Here is a 20,727-nt window from a genome sequence, read left to right as displayed (position 1 = left end):
AACAACACTCTTTGGTGTGGAAGTTATAATTGATGAAAGAAGGCAGAATGGTTGTAAGGGAGGTTCAAAATAGGAAATTGTATTTTCCAATGTTGTAGAAGTGAAATTCATTAAAATGAATGATTGACTGACTGACTGACTTTGGCATAAACATTACTTCCATACTCAATATGAATATTTAAATGTCTACATACTGCTGTTGAGCAAAAGAGTAGATTGAGGCTGCAGCTTTTATCACAATGCATACTTGTGTGCAGTAAATGTAACACAAATCAACTGGTGGAGTCACTGTGCATGACTCTACCAACCTTACGTAGACCATAAAAATACATTGGAGTCTCTGGACTCATGGCTAACCATTGGTCTACACCAGGGGTCGGCAACCCAAAATGTTGAAAGAGCCATATAGGACCAAAAAAAACCAAATCTGTCTGGAGCCACAAAACATTAAAAGCCTTATTTAAGCCTTATAATGAAGGCAACGCATGCTGTAAGTTCATGGATTGTTTTCACATGTTCTAAACAAGCAACAAAGCAACGTAAAAACAGCCATCGGACTTTGTTGTGTAGCAGAAGATCGGAATATTTGCTGTCAACTTCATCTAGCAATGCACGGAACTGACGGTGGTTTAATGTTTTTGCAATTATCTTGTTCACCATCTCGATGACAAGGTTTATCACCTCCATACACTCCAGTGGGAATGTATGGAGCAAACATGTAGGCAATCTTTCCGCATTGGGAATGAAAGCAAATTATTCGGTCCAGGAACTGTTGAAACCTCAGTTCTCCTCAGCTTTCTCTTTTCGCCTTTGAGATCCATGGCCCATCACACACCCACCGGATTGTTTGCAACAGCTACCTGCCTAGCACCGCGCCGAGCTGAAAGAAACGTGTGTCGCAGGCTACGGCACAAATCTTCGTTGACAGAATTTAATATTTATTCTACACATTTTTATAGCATTGGAAAACGTTAAGAATGCTTGTGTCATGTTTGTGCTCATACAATGGTTATGGTCAATCTGACAGAGAGGTATCCCAATCGTTGTGCTTTTTAGTATAACAATGGCCATCAGTGGGCTCTAGATGGACAAACTGTCTACTCTTAAGGCTATGCTTAAAACTTTCCTTTTTGATAAAGCTTATAGTAAGAGTGGCTTAGGTTATCCTGAGCTATCTCTTTAGTTATGCTGCTATAGGCTTAGGCTGCTGGAGGACATAATGACCACTTTCACCCTCTTCGCTACATTCTCACACTACTGTCCAATTTTGCATTATTTGCGGTTATTTCAGTTTTTAACTTTATGTTCTCCCTCTTTTCTCTTCCTAGAAGCTACACCTGGCCTGGCTCTGTGTCTACCTGTGACACCTTTCTGGAGAGGGGCATCGTCCAAGCTTCTGCTGGCAACAACTTAATGCTCACCCTCTACCGATGACCCACATGGCCCTGTCTTTCAGTGTTTAACCCTTTCTCTCTCCTAGATATAGCTACTGACTGAGCTTAACTGTGACTAACTCTATGTGCTCTCTTTCAGACTCTAACCTTGAAAACTGGCTCAGAGTTTATCTGTTCTTTCTTTCTAGATGAAACGACTAAAGGAGCTACATCCATTAACATTTACGTTTCCTTCCCATAGAAAGTACTCCTGGATCAGTGCTTCTTTGTTCTTTTTGTGTCTCTGCTCTGTTTTCTCAAACCCCCAGTTGGTCGTGGCAGATGGCCGCTCACACTGAGCCTGGTTCTGCTGGAGGTTTCTTCCTGTTAAAAGGGAGTTTTTCCTCTCCACTGTCGCTACATGCATGCTCAGTATGAGGGATTGCTGCAAAGTCAACGCCAGTGACTGTCCACTGTCTCTACATGCTCATCTGGGAGGAGTGAATGCTGGAAGTCACTGACTGGATGTAATCTGCTGGGTTTCCTTAGACAAAAAAACTTTTTATCCAATTTAAATAAATAACTGAATCTGACTGCACTGTTCAATGGTTAGGATTAATTGGAACGTATGTACCTGATTGATGTGAAGTGCCTTGAAACAACATGTGTTGTGAATTGGCGCTATATAAATAAACTGAATTGAAATTTAATTGAATACAGAAACCATATTAAAACAAAAAATACAAAGCTCCAGGGAGCCACTAGGGTGGCGCTGAAGAGCCGCATGCAGCTCTAGAGCCGCAGGTTGCCGACCCCGTGTCTACGGTATGTCACACCTCTTAGATGTTTTAGGGCTGCAGTACATGGGTAAAAACAAGTTATGGCTCCAATATAGGTACCCTATCATGCAATGTGTTGTGCAAAAACTGCTGCATTTGTAGGACCCAAATATGTCAGATTCAGGATGCAAACAGGATTTTAATACTAAAACAAAGGCATGGGTATTCTGTAAATCACAGACAAAATATGTCAGGCAACTGGACATCAACAAGTAATAAATAGCAAGGAGGTCAATACACTGACAATCCACTTACAGGGTATGTAGAAACCAATACAATAATCTGAAAGCATGTTCGTTTTTTACAGTCATCTGTTCTACTGAAGGAATTTTGCAAAATCTTAAATAATTTTTAAAACACAAAGCTAGTTACACCTTAATGGTCATTCTGTGCATTTGTATAAGGGATATTATTCCTCTAAGTCCTTTTATTCCCTATCTACACACGTTCTTTAGGCCTCATGATCAACTGAAAGAACCTCATGTGGAATAAGGGGTTGAAGTTGACCTACTAACATTACGCCACTGATCCACCTCAGAGGGAGTCACAAACCTATTGTGAAACGAATGTTATGAAGTGATATGAAACAAAGAGAAGGCAGCAGAAAGAAGAAGATGAGTTTGTGGGTTTGTTTAGAGCAGAGTTACCGCACGATCTTTCACTGTGCTTCTGATCTGAGAAAACCGATGATCTGCAGAGTCTGATGCAGACAACATGGAGCAAAACAACTTTGCTTAACAACTTTGGTTAAATGCATTTAACACATATTTTTAAGTGAATGTTGGTAGCTGTAAGCAACACACTCTTGGTTCTGCAACAAGAAGATGAGTACAGGGAGCTGTTGGACCACTTTGTGGCATGGTGTGGAAACAATCATCGCATCTTGAACGTGACAAAGGAGATGATTGTAGATTTTAAGAGAAACAGGAATAGGTCAAACACTATTTTCATTATCGGAGAAGAAGTGGAGGTGGTGGAGGAGTATAAATACCTCGGTGTTCACCTGGACAACAGACTGGGGTGGAGATGCAACTGTAAAGACATTAACAAGAAGGGACAGAGCAGACTGTACTTCTTGAGGAAGCTTGGGTCCTTTGGTGTTTGCAGCAAGATGCTGAATATCTTCCAGACGTCTGTTGTGGAGAGTTTGATCTCTTCTGGCATCATCTGCTGGGGAAACAGCATCAGAGCCAGGGACCCAAAAAGCTGATAAAAAAGGCTGGCTCTGTTCTGGGGACTCCTCTGGAACCTCTGGAGATCATTTTGCAAAGAAGGATTCTTCATAAAATTAAGAACATTATGGAGAACCATGAGCTTCCTCTTCATGAGACTGTCCTACAACAACAGTGTCTTCAGTCAGAGGCTTCTTCAGATCTGCTGTAAGACAGACCGCTACAGGAGATCCTTCCTGCCCACAGCCATCAGCATCTACAACGACTCTTTGAAGAAACCTTCATAATATGAGCTACAACAACAACAAAGTTTGAATTGAATTCTTCTGCTACCAATTCCTGAATAGAAGCAGATCTTTCCTGTAGCAACATCTACTGTTTAAAGGTAGAACTTTACGGTTGATATGCATCTGAAGCAATATTATAAAAAGCAACTCTGGTCATGTTGACACCAGAACTTTCACAATGAGTACATGATCTACACCCAAGTATAACTGTTTTACACAGTCTTATATCAGTGAATGTTAATTAATTCACAAGCAAAACAACTTCAGAGCAGTTGGACCAAGAACACATGGGGAGACAAATAAACTGCATGGCTAAAAAATGGATGTCTGGGCAGAAAACGAAAGTGAGAAACTCAGAGCAAGGTGGAGACAAAGATGAAGACCAAGATTTGGAAAGACAATGTTTGACCGTCAGAGAAATGACGAGCAACAGATAGCAACAGAAAGAAAAAGAAGACTTGGACTGAAACACATAACAACAGACAGTTACAGACTCCTAACTCTGACCTCCCTTACACTAACAATGTGATAATATCCAGAGTTCTGTTACCTCTAATCTCACAGCAGTCGCATATCTTAGCTGACAGGCGACTATACTGAAACAGACTAAACTTCCCGTCTGGACAACAGCAAAAGCCCCTGGTGTGATTTGCACTTTAGTTTGCACTTGCACTTTAGTACTATAAACTTAAACCCTTATCTTGTTATTTCTGTTTGAAAAAACATGAATGCTGATGTAAGATGTAATATTTTAAACTTTAGCATAAACCATAGATGATACTTGATCTTAGGAATAAATACTGAAGTGAAATAATTTGCCTTGGCTGACTAAAGTACAGTTACATTTGTCCAAGTCAGAATGACAGCTAGAAGTCCCCACACAACCACACATACAGTAACTCTAGAGAACACGCACTTGCCTTGAGAAAAGACAGCAGACTGTGAAGAAGAGACTGAGAAAACAGTACCGAGACAGACGTAGTGAGAGAATAAAGGTCATGCAGAAAGGTCTGGTCCAGGTAACATTGAGCAGACACAAACACCAGTTTTTAGTCTGCAGCCTGACAGAACACATGCACTTCCTGTCTTCCTCTCCTCATCTAACTCTCCTCGGCCCGCATTTCAATGACACCGCTTCCAACATTCTGGCCTCGGCCATCTTGCCTTCATTACTGTCCCACCCATCACATCCTGACCTTTGACTGTGTTGGAATTCAAAGTTAACAGTATTTCAAAAACAAAAGGCTCTAAAATGCCTGTAATACTACAACCTGCAACCGAAACATTTGTGGTTTTTAGTTTTTTCATATTATAAACAAAAGCAAAACAAACTAACAAAAAATGTTGATTAAATGTTGATTGAAATTAAAAAAAGCACCTTGTGGCTCATTTTACATTAAAAGAATCTCATCATTAAGTAGACCGGTGTAGGACGTGTAAAAATGTTGCAATGCAACAACAAGCAACCAGCAAAATGAGAACAAGGAAGATTAAAAAGTTTTTCTTTAACTTATGTCTCTTTCTTAATTTTGTTTTATATTGTTGTATCAAATTGTAAATTATCATCGGATTGTATCCCTAGTCTAAGCATGTTGATGAGGTGTAATAACAAATGGCAGACAAAGGCACACATCTACTTCTGGATGGCCAACCGAGAAGCAACCAAATGTTGCATAACTATTTCAGATCCCTAACTTGTTGAAACTTCCAGCTAAATTATGGACTCTCAAAAGGCCAAACCTGCTTTTAATGCTGATTACGGAAAATGTGTAGTTAAACACGGTTTACCGCAAAGGAGGACATTGCAAGCATCAATACAAAGTAACTGAAGACAAACTTACTGGATTTGAGGGCTGAAGAATTGACTTCAATCTCTCCTCCTGTGATTGGCTGAAAAACAGATAGCTCAGCTTGGTGGAGGTCAGGGCTCGGGGTCAGGCTCGTGTCAGCCACATCTCTCTGCTGGGCTTCCTGCTCCTCGTACACTGCCATCAGCTACAAAAACATTAATACAACAGCTTATTAATATTAGATACTCTCACTCAGAATCTTTAGCACTTCAGCTTGAAACTCCATTTTTATAGCTGGTCTGTAAACGCTTCCCAGATTGCTACTTGGAATTTAAAAGGAACATGAACATTAATTCAGGGGAAAATATTATTAGAGAATTAGATATTTTCACCTGAAGGTGCAACCGGACATTAAAGTTGTCTTTACAGCTATATACCCGACATTAATTTATTAGTGTTACAATTATAAACAGCCTTAAAACAGCAAAGAAGATGAGCATCCATACAACTTCAGTGTTACCTTCTGGATGAGGACGCTATAGAGGACATCTAAGGAGCCAAGCATTATTGTGGTCAAATGTACACCTGGTCCTAACTAGCACCTTGCTCCATTGACGGCCCTCCTGCATGTGTGCAACCACTTGCTTGTTCTCTACCAGGTTATATAGAAGGATCCCCGTCCATTGAGGATTGACCTGAGTCTGCGTTTAGCCTAACATAGCAGAGGTTGTCACCACAATGTTCGAGGGGCCTCCGTGCAGCAGCTGAATAGTGTATATAGCGTGTATGTGTGCATACGGCTACATTTGTGTGTGCTGCATCTATGGTGACCAAGAAGAAAGAGACGGGAGTTTGCCAGCAGAGCCAGAGGTTTCCTGCAGCACCGAGATGTGTGAAAAATACTTGTTCGCATCCACGCTGTCTGCTGGTTATTTGCCTGCTTCTAACTTTGTCCTCAAATAGCACGATCTACAACGTGTATTGATTAGGCCACTATGCATACAACAGATCTACCCTTTCTGTTCATCAAATCCTCATGAGGCAGAAAGCAGAATAGTATCGAGTTACACAATATCGCACCTTTCTCGCCATGTTCTCATCCATATCTCACCCGTTATTCTCTCAGACTCTCACACATCCATGTTCTGTCACCTCCCTACTTCCATCTGTCTAACACAGATTCATCTCATTGTGCTCTTTCTTGTCTCCTTTTATAACAAACCGCCTCTGACTTTTCTGAGCTTTCTTTCTTTCTTTAAAGCTTGCATTTCTTTCAAATCACCTTTCCATCTTGAAACCAGTTTTTCATTTATTCCCTCCGTGCTCTTTTCCTGCTTCATTCACGCACATCTCTGTCATAGCAAGTCTTGGAATATGAAATCTTGCTTTGGTTATGTGACTGAAGTGATATCCCTTGTATAAGGATTAGTTAACCCCATCCTCCCTTATATGACAGTCTTTTAAACAGGTTTACTACCATCCAGCAGAAAGGCGCACCAACAGCACCTGCATGTCACTAAAAACAAGGGATAGCCCCCATTATTTGGACACCACTATATGAAATCCAGTACAACCAGTTGCCTGGTTAAAGAACATTAGTCAAAGAAAGGCAGTGGAGACGTTTACAAGAAGTAGTTCTGCTCTAACGAGACCAATGCTGAACTTTTAGGCTTATTGGCCAAACTCTGTGTAGCAGAAAAATAACAATGGCAGTCTCCCTGAACATACCTTCTCCATGTTGAAACATGGTGCTGGGAGAATTGTTGGGTTAAATCCGCTTTTCTTTAGCGGGAACAGGGAAATCTGGCCGAGTTGACGAGAAGATTGGTGAAACAAAACTACCGGACAATACTGGAAGACTGGGACAAACCCTCATCATCAAACTGGACAATGACCCCAAACACACAGCCGGAGCTATGACGGAGTAGCGTAGAGCAAAGCATATTCATGTGTTACAATAAATCCGACCTAAATTCAATATATGAAACGTGACAAGATCCAGCCTGACTGAGCTTGAGCTAGTTTGCAAATAATAATTAGAAAAAAACTTTTTCTAGACGTGCAAAGGTGGTACAGAGATACCCCAAAAGACTTGCAGGTGTAGCTGCAGATAAAGGTGGTTCAGCAAACGATTGTCTCAGGAAAGTCCAACAAAAATGCACAGCAAACGCTTAATTTCTGCAGGTAAAAACAAATTTGGAAAAAACGATAATTTTCCTTCCACTTCACAGTCACGCACCAGACTGTTTTGGCCTATCAAATTAAATCCCATTATGATACACTGAAGTTTGAAAGGAAGATGGAATTATCTAATAAACAAAACGTTTTTTACCAGTGAAGTGAATACGCCTGTTAAAAAGACTACAGAAAGACTAAAAAACTCATGGCGATTTTAAAGGTAGACCACATAGAAGAATAAATGTATGAAAAACGTGCAGGCAAACTAAAAGGGCACTACCTAGTCTGTAATAAAGCAGTGATGATAAGAAAGGTTAGACAATCAGATGAGATGGGGCAGAGCTTTGCCTTTGTTCTGTTCAACAGGATTCAAAGCCCTGCCACACAAAGTGACAATGAACTTCAGCAAGCGAGGAAGATTAGACTGAGAGACAAAAAGGTAAGACTGCAAAAAAGTCAATGCAAAAAAAGATAGGGAGAAATAATAAAAGAACGTGCAAGCGACAGGGACTGAGGGAGAATTATAACGACAATAATGAAGGAGAGTGACAGATAGGCTGTACTGTAAACCCCTTTGCAATGTCAGACAGTAAGAGCAAAAAAGCAGGCCTAAAAGTGAAAAAAAGAGTGTCACTGTGTCAAGTGCTAGAGCGATGATATGCCCATTTTCTACAAAATCAAATGTGACATCCTGTCCATTCTGTCTCTGTTCCTCTCTGCAACAGATCACACAAAGCTTTGCACATATTTTCTTCTGTAGCTCATATTACAGTATCTTAAATAGGCCAAAACAAATATGTCCTTTTCATCGCAGATAATAAAATGAGATTTATTTGTAACGCGCTCATAAATTGGTCCAGGGCACTTGGATATATGAAAGCTAGATCAGATGGGCAACACATATGCTCTTCTGACCCGCAAAAATTAATGGACCTATGTCTGCCTGAGAGCCCATACTTTCATTATGAGGTGATGAAGCAGTGTGACATCATCCGTGAGGGTTGCAGATAATGTCACACTTCATTTGATCATGTTAACACACAACTGCTCTAACCTTAACCTCTAGAAAAGGAGAGGAGCTCTATAAAGATCACCCTTCACAGGAGTAACTCAAAATGTGTTGTAGGTTGTAAGCTGCACGGTCACAACTCTGGCAAGCCAGCAAAATGCTTCTGCAACCACTGTGTGTTTCCATTAAGTCGTTTTAAACAAAATTGATCCTTCCCCTCAGCAAATCTGTCAACAACCACCGCCGACTCAAAGATGAAGAAAGAGCTATGAGAAATTCTGTTATTTTCCTCCTTTTTTCAGTTTCAGCCTTCTGTCAAATCCCGATTTTTACTTTAATCATGCTGCTGACAAGCTGATGCAGAAACGCCTTTATCCACTAGTTAGCTTCAACATTTGCTCTTTCTTTAGGTGCCGGGTAGACTATCAGACAAGTGTTTTGTGTGCTTTGGGCCTGATATGGGATGCTACTCAGAAATTTTATTATTTTTGATCATTACAGTCCGCTGGTAGATTTGTCTTATTTTTCAATAATTTATATTACTGACTTTATATTCTGACTTTAAAAGTCAGAATTCAACAGAAAATCAGTCTATTATTATTTCAATCCATTTACGTTTGTCTTTAAATATTTTCTTGGTAATAAAAAGAAGAAACAACTACTGGTTGAGTAGTGATGAAAGATTTGCTTTAATTGATTATTAAACACATTATTTAAAATATCAATAGTTGATAAGATTCATTGTTCTCCTTAGAATCTCAGTCACAAGTCTAGTTTGTTTCTTTCCTCTGGAGCGGGTTTGGTTTATGTTTGTATGTTTCTTAATAAATCAAAAGCTGTTCACAAAAAAGGTTTAGAGCAAATGTATCAGCAAAAGTCACTAGATGATACAGGGACATAATTCAGGTGCATCTTGATAAAACATTTCTCCTGATTTTACTGATGATTATGGCTGGCTGCTATTTAAAACCCAAAATTCACCCTCTTGAATGGAGGTTTACCATCCTGTCAAGGTTGTCTGTTGCCTGTGCACCTCATTCTACCACACTTTCTCCTTTTACTAAACTTTCCAGAAATATGCATAATACAGAACTCAGAGAGCTTCTCTTCGCTGTGGAGGGAATGATGACGGCTGGACAAGTCAGCAGTCTTCCCCATGATCATATAGGCCATAAGATGGCCAAAAAATAACACTTCTGCATTAAACTCTCATTTTATTTGGATTATTTCATTATTTTTTATTTGAGTTCCTGTGTTTTTGGCCACTGTTTACAGCAGTAACAGTATTCCTTCTGATCAAAATAAATATTTCTATCAGCTGCAGATGTACTTTTTAACATTGGCCAGTTTTGATGCATAATAGCTGAGTTGGCTCCTGCTCTTTAGTTAAAATTAAAAAAACATATAAAAAACGAATTTAGATAAACTGGTACCAGTTAAGGGGCTGCACGGTTGCGCAGTTGGTAGCACTGTTGCCTTGTAGCAAGAAGGTCCTGGGTTCGATTCCCGGCCCAGGGTCTTTCTGCATGGAGTTTGCATGTTCTCCCCGTGCATGTGTGGGTTCTCACCGGGTACTCCGGCTTCCTTCCACAGTCCAAAGACATGCCTGTTAGGTTAATTGGTCACTCTAAATTGCCCTTAGGTGTGTGAATGAGTGTGTGCATGGTTGTTTGTGTGTTGCCCTGCGATGGACTGGCGACCTGTCCAGGGTGTACCCCGCCTCTCGCCCATAGACTGCTGGAGATAGGCACCAGCTCCCCCGCGACCCACTATGGAATAAGCGGTAGAAAATGACTGACTGACTGGTACCAGTTAAAGATTTAGGTACACACGCTTACATTACCATCTTTTTTCACATGAAATGCTTTTTATTCAGGTCGATTATGTCTTGATTGATTACTTGAGTGTGGATCGATAAAATGCTACCAAAGGATCCATTCACTGAGCTCAAAGGCAGCGCATAATCGCTCTCTCACACATACACACAAACCCACACAGACAAAACAATCTTTAATTAAATATGCTTAAGCTATCTGTACACGGCTGACCTTTGATTTCCACTCAGGACCACTTACCGTAAAAAAATCTATGGCATTCAAGAGGCTGGACGTGTGTGTGTGTGTGTGTGTGTGTGTGCATGAGTACTTTGGCATCTTGTGGAGTCAGCAATATCCTTGGCAGTGGCCACTTAATCACCATAGATTTAACATCAGGGCTGCACATGACAAGCCTTTTCCAAAGAAGCAGGAATATGCACGGTGTGTGAGAAACTGTCATCCAGACAGTGCAGGGTAGAACTTTTGCAGCTTCATTTGAGTGTAAGAATGAGAGAAAATCAGAAAAACTAAAATTTTAAGTATTTTTTGCCAATATGTTAATTTTCTGCCATCAGCTATCTGTTGTATTTCTAATAAAAAAAATAAAAGAGAAGGCTATAAATAAGTTATAATCTGAAAACAACGAGTTGAAAATAACAACCGCTTGCTTCTGGTCCAACACCACAGAGGCTTCAACCCTGATGCAACCGTTCCTCATAAGAAAGAAATCAAGTGTGAACACTCAGGAACACACACACACTGGCACACGCTCACACATACAAGTGATACAAGATGGGCTGACAGCACCACCTAGCCCAATACAACAGAAACTACATCTGAAGTGTATCAAAAAGACATTGTACCCCCCACCTCCCTCCACTAAAGCACATCTCTGCCTTTTATTATTACTGTAGGTCATCTGTCTGTTTCCTATTAGACAACATGAGCTGCTTTTCTCCCGGTTGAAAGCAAGGAAAATAATGACAAACGTTCAAAGAACGAGAAGTAAATGAATTGGCAAATGTACCATGCAGAATGGTTAAAAAAAAAATCTGTGTTGTAAATTAAATAAGCTGTTGGACTGTGGTGCTGTGCTTAACAGACCCAATCAGTCCTTTTTTTATCAGACCTTTTACTGTCATACCAAAGTTGAAGAGGGAAGGTTTTGTCACAAGGTAGGACTGTAATGGATCCACCACAGTAAGCAACTCTCTGAAGTTAGCATTAGAAATAGTACTTTTAATGCTCACCACACTTCTGTGTGATGACCATAAAAATAACTGCAGATTACAAAGAGAATATGAATGAGCCCTGAGGCAGGTGAGTTATTCTACACTAGGCTATAAGATGTCCTCTTTGTGTTTCATCAGCAGATATTCCTGCTTAGCCCTGTTTTTTCCCTCTGGCTTCACTTTGCACAGTCTTTTTCTGCCTCCCATCATTTCCCTACTTGCCTGTTTTCACCTCCGGTTGCCTTCTCCAATCCATTATCACCTTTCCTTTGGTTCTTTTTCACCGCCTTATACTGTCGTCCCCGTTTCTCCTTTCCTATCTCTAAGCTTTTCAACAGCTTCTCTGGTCAACTATGCTCCCCTCCCAGGGTTCCTACATGTCTTTTATATAAAAAATGCAGACTTTTCTGGTTCAAACTGTTCTGTTATCTCTGTCCCCTTTTGTCTATTCTTTAAAAGGGTTAATACAAAAGGATATTATGAATCTGGATGGATGGATGGATGGATGGATGGATGGAATCGACATTAGGTGGAAACATGGACCAAAGGGTAGATGGATAGATACAGCATTTAGATCATGTTTGGAAACAGATATTTTTCTATAATTTACTTTCTTTTTTCCTCGTATTCATGCTGACCTGTAAAATTCTGAAACACATTTCTCCTGGAAAAGTTGCAGTTGTACCTGACAAAAAAGCTAATGTGAATCTTCATGTTAAAGCACTTTGCTCCATTAAATAAACCCACAAAGCAACAAAGAGCCCATTGATTAGGACATGAATCTGAAACACCCGCTCTGACTCTCTCAAGCTCAATATTCTATTTAATGCGACACGGTTATTTCATACGGTTGAACTCCCAGTCTTGCTTATTCTGTTCTTTTGTATTGTTTAACTAATTTTAATGGAGAAAATGAAAGACAGCATGTTCAACCTGAGATTTATATTTGATTACTAACTGGAAAACACAATTTAAAGGGCCCTACATACTGTAACACATAAAAGCCTTTACAAAATAGCCACCATGGAGGACAAGGACAAAAATATCTACACACAGGCACAGAAAGCATCTGAGCATCACTTCACAACCACAATTGATTGGTCATTTCTGCAATCGATAATTGGGATGGTGTTGTCCCTGTATGGAGAATATGAATGAATGAATGAAATTCACCTGCTCAGCAGTTTCAAGTCTGCATAGCTTTGTCTGACTGTGTTCGCTTACCCTTTATTGATCTGCAGTCACCTTACCTCTCTCTAGAGCATGAGAAATCCAGATAAAACAGACAGGAAGAAAAAAGATGAATGAGCAACAGAACTGCTGTGAAGACTGAGAAACACTGACATAAAGCAATGGGAGTCAGCTGACAGACACCACCATTAAAATACACTCAGACAGACCACATAGAGAGTTACACCGACGCGTGCTTTTTTCTTTATCCTGATCGCAGGAAGATGCATGACTGTGTCCTCACATATAACAAGCATTTATGTTCGTGCATATTGTCCGCTGCTATCTCCCTGAGCCTCTGAGTAGACCACACTTGACCATATGGAAGAGCACTATGAAGACGCAGTAGCACAGATGGGCATATTCTGTCCATATTTTCAATGATCTACTACTAACAGGCTGGTTGACAGCATTCATTACCAGCAGAGCCTGCAACAACAGAAAACTGTAGACGCAAAAACTGAAGATGAGGAGCAAAATGGGCACTTAGGCATCACAGATAAAATCACAGATAATGACTGCCTTCACATGAAGATTAAATGGTGTTTGCAAGAGAGAGACGAAGTTTCAGAAACAAAAAATGCAACAGCTTAAACTGGGTGATCAGCATAAATATGCAGTGGGCTACACACACATTTAGATGTTTTATACAGAATTTGTACCAAGTGAAGCTAAGTTCTGGATAGAGAATATTTATAGACAAAGAAGGTTTTTCATCTTAAATGCAAAATGTATATATTTTCTGTACAATTTTGGCCTAATTACTGCTAATTACTGCTCTGAGTGGGTTGTTCTTCTATTATGAGCCACAGATATGGTAGTGGATGTTTGAGGCTAAAGCAGTGCAGTGTATTTAATCGCAATCATCACTGCTTGGATGCAACATGTGGTAGGATATCACATTTCAAGTAGTACTGGGCTATAAAGGAATTTCCATATTTTATCGAGGAACCGAAAGTGGGGATGTCAATGATAAAGGCAGCCTTTAAAATAGGACAGACAATAGGTGGGGCGACTTCTGATCATAACAATATATTTAGAAAAAGTATGTCAATCACTTGTCATAGTTTTTCAAGGAGTCTGGACTGCATTTGGTTCTCTCTGGTCCTGATAAAGCAGGACTTGACCAAACTGATGTGGACCATTCTAACCTGAACAGAAATGCTTTAAAACAGAGGTTAAGAATGATAAGACGAGGAAATGGTAACTGGACCACAATCTTTACATCGGAGGGTGGGGGCAACGCCAAGAAACTTACTTGATACGGTCACAGTGAAACCTAAAATCTTTATTGGTATTCTGCACATTCTGACTGATTGCCTCAAATGTTATTGATTCATCGACATCATGACACCATATTTAAAAGCTTTCTGAACCATCAGTGTTCAATTCAGTTCCACAATACTTAATTCCCCTGTAGCTTATTCATCCAGCTTTCTTTCCTTTGATTCCTTCAACCCCTCCTTTCTTTCCAACAACTTATCACTTTCAATTGGCTCTCCGCTTAACAATGAATGTCTGAGTGCCTTTTTAAGTCGGATTTGCCACCTGTCAGATTTAACTGATTACAGGTTACCCACACATCACAATCTCACATTTATGCAATCATCACTTCACACTCATATAACCACAATGTGCTTAGATGAATGCTATCTGAGGATTACCAAGAGAAAGCCTTAAGTAGTGACAGCTCTCAGCTGATGTAACAAAATCTGAATCAGATCCGAAAAATTTGTTATTTCTAATTAAATCAAAAACACAAAAAACTACAAATCACAGTTATTCAAAGCTGATACAAATATAACCACATGCATTTTCTGTATTTTCACGCAGTGTTAAGTCATCTAGAGGATTGTTTGTGAGAATGCAAACAGCTGCATTATTTGCTCCAGAATTATTGCAGACATTTATTTATGTTCTAGCGATATGTCCAGATTATCCCTGCACAAACAGTGAGGGGATGCAACAGGAAACATTTTAAAGCATTCACTGCTGTTAAATAAATATGTTTCTCAGTGTCAGCAGACTTGCTCCTTTGTTCTGCTTTCAGTTGGCTGGAATATAGTTCAAAGTCTTCTAAAGTGGTACCCCCCATTTCAGGGATACCCCAAAATAAAAAGAGAATCAAGATATAAAATCATAAATAAATAAATAAAGAGAATGGCACAACTGCCAGCCTATCAAGACATGGTGGTTTCAGAACATTGAAAACCATCAAACGTGTCGAAAGAAAGTCATAAGAGGTCCTCTTAAGCCCCAACCCTTGGTACTGGGGGAATAATTAAATTTTTAATAGGACAGCTTAGTTAAGCTTAGACATGTGTGGTGTCCACACGATTGAATCTTCGCTAAAGGCTGATATAGACCATTTCTATGAACACCAAACACAAAGCAAACTACAAGCAGTTGAATCAGAAAGCAAAGAAAATGGCTTCACTGCAAAACTGGGTCTCAGCTGTTCACCTTCTACACACACAACCAGCAAAAACATAAGTTTTGTCACGATCCGCCCAGGATTCACTCAACCAGCAGCAAAGGAAGACCACAATTATCACTCGCGTTTAAAAACATAAATATGAACATAATTATTATTTAAATTGTTTAATAGCAGTTTCTCAGAAAAGCTAAATTAGATTCACAAAAACCCCTGGGGGCTTAAGAGGTTAAAGTTTACCACAAGCCCTGTAGTTGAGACAGCATTCATGTGAGAGAAGGTGCTCAAATGACACCAAAACCAAACATTTTGGCCTACATGCAAAAACTATGAGAGGCAGAAAACTAACACTCCACATCAACCTGAACACAACATCCCCACTGTGAAATACTGTATGGTGGCGGCAGCATAATCCTGTGGGAATGCTTTTCTTAAGGAGGTATGGGAAAGCTGATGGGAAGATGGATGGAGCATAATGCAGGCAAATACTGGTCAAAAACCAGTTAGAGGCAGCGAAGGTCGGGAGACAGAAGCAGAGCCTACTTTAAAGTTTGCAGTTGCGGCAAAGAATAAGTTCACAGATTTGAATATTTTTGCAATAAACAGTAGATGTGCATTGTTGGCTTAACTTTGACTAAGTTACCCATTTGTAGCCAGTGTAAGTTGATTTGAACTGGAGCAACGTATTCTTTTTCTTTCCATCACCATTCTGGAACACCATCGGTGGTTTCCCAGTGCATTCTGGAAGGCCTGCTAAAAGTAGTGGTGCCAGCGAGGAAACATAACAAAAAGTATACCGCAACACAGTGGGAAAGAGAGATCTGGTCATTGGTAATGAAACACAACTTCCTTGCACCAATGTTAGGACAAGTCAGAGAAATAAGCCGAAATTTGTTCTGATGGGTCATCTATGCAGGTCATCTTTCATCTGTGTTGCAATGATTTACGCAAGCTAATAATTTGGTTCGAAGACTCAATAACCAGCTTGTGTGTTATCAGAAGAAAAAAGTGTAGATTTGTCCTTTTCGTGCCACTTTTAAATATATAGATGTTCATTTTTAGATTTTAACTGGACATAGATGACCAGCATTTAGAAAAAATCTTGGTGGAAGTTCTAAAAGCTCAGAAAAAGTCAGTGCAAATACCTCTGACCTCTAATTAGCTTCAGATGCATTCCTCGCACTGACACTTAATCCTAGACTACATTTCTCCCACCCCTCCATCAGAATGTCTTACCACCACCTACTCAAGGTGAATGACAGAAATGATGTGATGCCTACTCACAGAGCTGATGATCTCTGTGTGTATATGAGTGTGTGTGTGCATAGGGGTTAGGCAATTAAATGAGCCTGTTATCATCACTCAAACATTCAGGGACAAGTTCACTCTTTATTAAGCTCTTACAGCCCAGCACATTACTCTGTCAATGGATTTAAATCTTTCCACTAACTGCTGGCGGGTTTGAGTGTATGTGTACGTGCATGTGTGGTGACAACACATATTCACACGGAATAAATCTTTTTAAAACACACACACACTGTATTCACACCGAGCTCACATACTCCACACCATTAAACTGGTTTACCTTCTCAAGAGGTTGACATAAGAGGTGGTCCTTCTAACATCTCTAAGATTGAGGTGAAGAGAGAGGCTCCCATCCAACACAGTGATTACATTAGCCTTAAAAACAGATGTTATCATCTGTTCACAGTGCTACAAATCAGATCGATCTCGACATTAGGTGATGTGTGCATAAGGCACAATCTTTTTCAATACAGATTACAGGCCACCAAAGCACCAGTGCAAAAACATCTCCAGATGAGGTTTCAGATTACCTTTGAATTTACAAGGTACATTTTCACAAACGCAGGATGATTGCACAGCTTCTGGCCGCAAAACACATAATACCTCAAAGGCTAAGATGTCTATGATTCGGAACATTCAATCGTCTAATCAAGAACATAATTACACCATTTATTCTTTAAATGTGTAACCAGAATGAGACTCTCAAGTCTTCAGGGGCTCAGTGTAGGAGATTTAAAGGCGTTTTCCTAGAAAATATAATCGTTTGCACTCCTAAAATCCCAGATGTAAGTATTGTTGTTGGAAAATAACTGTTTTAAGTGACATTTTTGATTTTTCTTGGTTTTGAGAGCCACCTTAGACACCATGGTATAATTTATAAACTAAATTTTAAATCTAATATGTGTTCAAATTCTAAAGATAAAAAAAAAATCTTTAACACCAGTTCTTATTTGGTATAAATTGAAATTACAAATCAAGGTTATGACAAAGGCTCGCACATTTCATGCTTATTCGTCCCAAAGAAAAATTTCGTTACAGGACTCTGAATTTGATTTATTTTAAATGGATAAGTTCTTATGTCATCAAAGGCAATCACATGTATATAAACCTGAAATGGAAAGAAATTGAACCTCAACACCATTACATCAAAATCCACCTCATACTATAAAATCTGTATAGAGATGCACAGAGAAGTTGGTCAGTGACCAGAATTGGCTGCTTATCATCTCGACCAGCATAGATGATTACTGACCGCTGAGACACTTAAAATTCGGATCATTTTCTGATCATTTAACACTCCACACCTAAGCACTACCAGTTTGTGGTAACAACAGTACTCTTCGATGTGGAAGTTGTTACCACAGGAAGAATACTTAAAGTTAGTATCAGTGAGTGAGTCAGACTCCACACAGATTTCGCCGGTCGTTTCTATCCTCCGCCGTTTTGTACTGATGTTGGTTGTTTTGTACACAACTTTATCAAGGACGAAAAGGAGCGGAGGATCCATTTGTAAGCTAGGCACGAAAGACCGATCTACACCGGCTGCGTTATAGAAACAGAGCCAAGACAAACATAGTTGGTGAAATGGGGCACTTAAAATGTCTGTAGAGGTATTAAGGTTTAAAACTCATTCTATGTGTTGCAGTTCTATGCTCTTACATAAGTTTCATTTAACCTAGCTTCAATGTAGAAGGAATGAAACTGTTACTAGCTTCAATGATTGCCACAGTTTGCCACAATTTGTACATAGTAGTACCATTTTAAAATAAAAAACCATCAAGCAATATTCCTTTACAGTGCTAATAACCCCTTTGTTGTTTTATTGTCTCTCAGCTGTATCTTCTTAAAATGCATGAACAAATACAAGCTGAAGGCAGCAAAAGTGAAGCAGGGATATTTTAACCACCAAAGAACAACTAACCTTAAATGTATTTTGGACTTTCTCACTGTGTTAGGAGGACTTTTGAAGATGTTCCTCTCCTCACTGCAAGCAGAAGGAAACTAAACCATATTGTTACCAGTCTGGACTACCAGGGCTGGTTTACACTCGGCAGGACAGCCAGTATACTACCAGCATAATAATACCATCCTGGAGCAGTTTCTATTTATTCAAAACATAAAATTATTGGATAAAGTGGGACACAACATCTTTAAGACCTTCACAATAACAGCATTACACATAGTTATTTACACTTTCCATATCCTCTCTGATGTAACAACACAACAGTGAGAATGCAGGTCAACTGTGTAATCAGGTTGTGATGATGATGTTTGCCTGATAGTTTCAATAAGGAACTTATGCTACTAACATTTAAGCTAAAAATGAACTGATAACTATGATTAACTTGCACATAATATCCATATTACAAAATTCTCAAACTTACATCCCAGTAGGAATGCACTTTACCCTTGTCACCTCTTTTCTTTTCAAATATTTTGTTGAATTTTGCACAAAAAAAAGTTAGATAAGAGCATGCCTTCCTGACTCAACTATGTATTTAATAAATATGACTGTGATTCTGTAAATAATTTGAATATTTCTGCTCTATCACCATCTCCTAATACAAAAACGCAAGAGCTGGATTGAGACTGTGCTGGCAAAAGCCTAATCTTAAAAGACAAATCTGTATAAGATACAAACATTTTCACTGGGACATCCCTATGCTACTATAATTAGGGCTGCACAATTATAAGAAAATATGTAACAGCAAAACAATTCCTAATAAACTGACATTAAACATTTCAATTAAACAACGATTTCCTGCATCCTTCCTTTTTTTAAGATTACACAATATCCCCACCACTTTCTGGGTATGGAAGCAAATCGTTACCATATTTCAAATGAAAAAGCATTTTCAGAAATGCTTTTTCATTTTAAGAATGTGGCTGCATTGTTTGACTCATAAATGAAATTAGTAATCAATAATCCTATTTGCATTTGGATTTTCTTCTTCAAGACTGCTCATTCTTTCACTTAATTAAAATGAAAAAGACATTTGAGATTTATTTTTCAATATATGCCCCAGAAAATAGATACCAAAATTCAATTTGAAATGTAAAATTTGAAAATGAAAAAGCATTTCCAGAAATGCTTTTTCATGTTAAGAATGTGGCTGCATTATTTGACCCATAAATAAAATTAGTAATCAATCATCCTATTTGCATTTTAATTTTCTTCTTCACGACTGCACATTTTATGCCATAATCAAAAAGAAAACAAAGCAGACATTGCTTTTTCGTTTTCATGGTCTGCCCGCAAAGTACTGCCCAGAACTCGAAAACGAAAAAGCATTCCGAGCTGCGGGCGCAGCAGAGTGACGTCAGCAGCCGCTCTTCCTCAGCTCCCTGCTGACCGAGCTACCCATCTTGTTCGGTAGGGGGCGCTGTGCACGTCTGCATTGCATTACATTGCAAACGTGCCGAGAAATTGATTGAATTACAGCAGGGCCGAGCTCAGTTTGTGGCAGTGGCAGGCAGAACTAGCAGTTTCGGTGGCAGGCTGTGGCACCATCGTGGCAGCCTTATGGCCTGGGACATCCAGCGTGTTTTTAAGCATTTATTTATAATTTTCTGTGAGTGACAATTCAGAATAGCCGCTCGTGCTCTATAATAAACCGGCTGTTTGTGCAATAAATCTTCGTCATCCTTTCAACACGTCACACATACACATAGTGCTATTTATTTTCCATGTCAAGTAAATACAATCACCTTATGTTATGAGACTAAAGCTGTTTATTAAATAATAATCAATAATGAAAACATTATTTAAAGGTAACAGGCTATAACAATAATGACATCCCGTTTGCCGATAATCAGCATTAGCTTCCACACAGCGCCCCCTACCGAACAAGATGGGTAGCTTGGTCAGCAGGGAGCTGAGGAAGAGCGGCTGCTGACGTCACTCTGCTGCGCCCGCCGCTCTGAATGCTTTTTCGTTTTCGAGTTCTGGGCAGTACTTTGCGGGCAGACCACGAAAACGAAAAAGCAATGTCTGCTTTGTTTTATTTTTGATTATGGCATAAAATGTGCAGTCGTGAAGAAGAAAATTAAAATGCAAATAG

The 20,727-nt window shown here is 39.4% G+C and overlaps 1 protein-coding gene across 7 annotated transcripts in view; it reads right to left on the bottom strand.

Moving 5' to 3' along the window:
* LOC124871242 (partitioning defective 3 homolog B-like) overlaps positions 1 to 20,727 on the bottom strand; it is a 318,482-nt gene that overhangs the window by 254,296 nt on the left and 43,459 nt on the right. For 6 of the 7 annotated variants that reach the window (XM_047370389.1, XM_047370392.1, XM_047370391.1 and 3 more), the window contains exon 3: positions 5,513 to 5,666. In XM_047370389.1, the coding sequence (XP_047226345.1) occupies positions 5,513 to 5,666 (154 nt within the window). Of the gene's footprint in view, positions 1 to 5,512; positions 5,667 to 5,981; positions 6,114 to 20,727 lie in introns of those variants that run through there. The other variant, XM_047370390.1, reaches the window with a different exon arrangement.

This window comes from Girardinichthys multiradiatus, chromosome 7, assembly GCF_021462225.1.
Source record: "Girardinichthys multiradiatus isolate DD_20200921_A chromosome 7, DD_fGirMul_XY1, whole genome shotgun sequence".
In the NCBI taxonomy this organism is placed as follows: domain Eukaryota; kingdom Metazoa; phylum Chordata; class Actinopteri; order Cyprinodontiformes; family Goodeidae; genus Girardinichthys; species Girardinichthys multiradiatus.
This window is presented reverse-complemented; position numbering and strand designations above follow the sequence as displayed.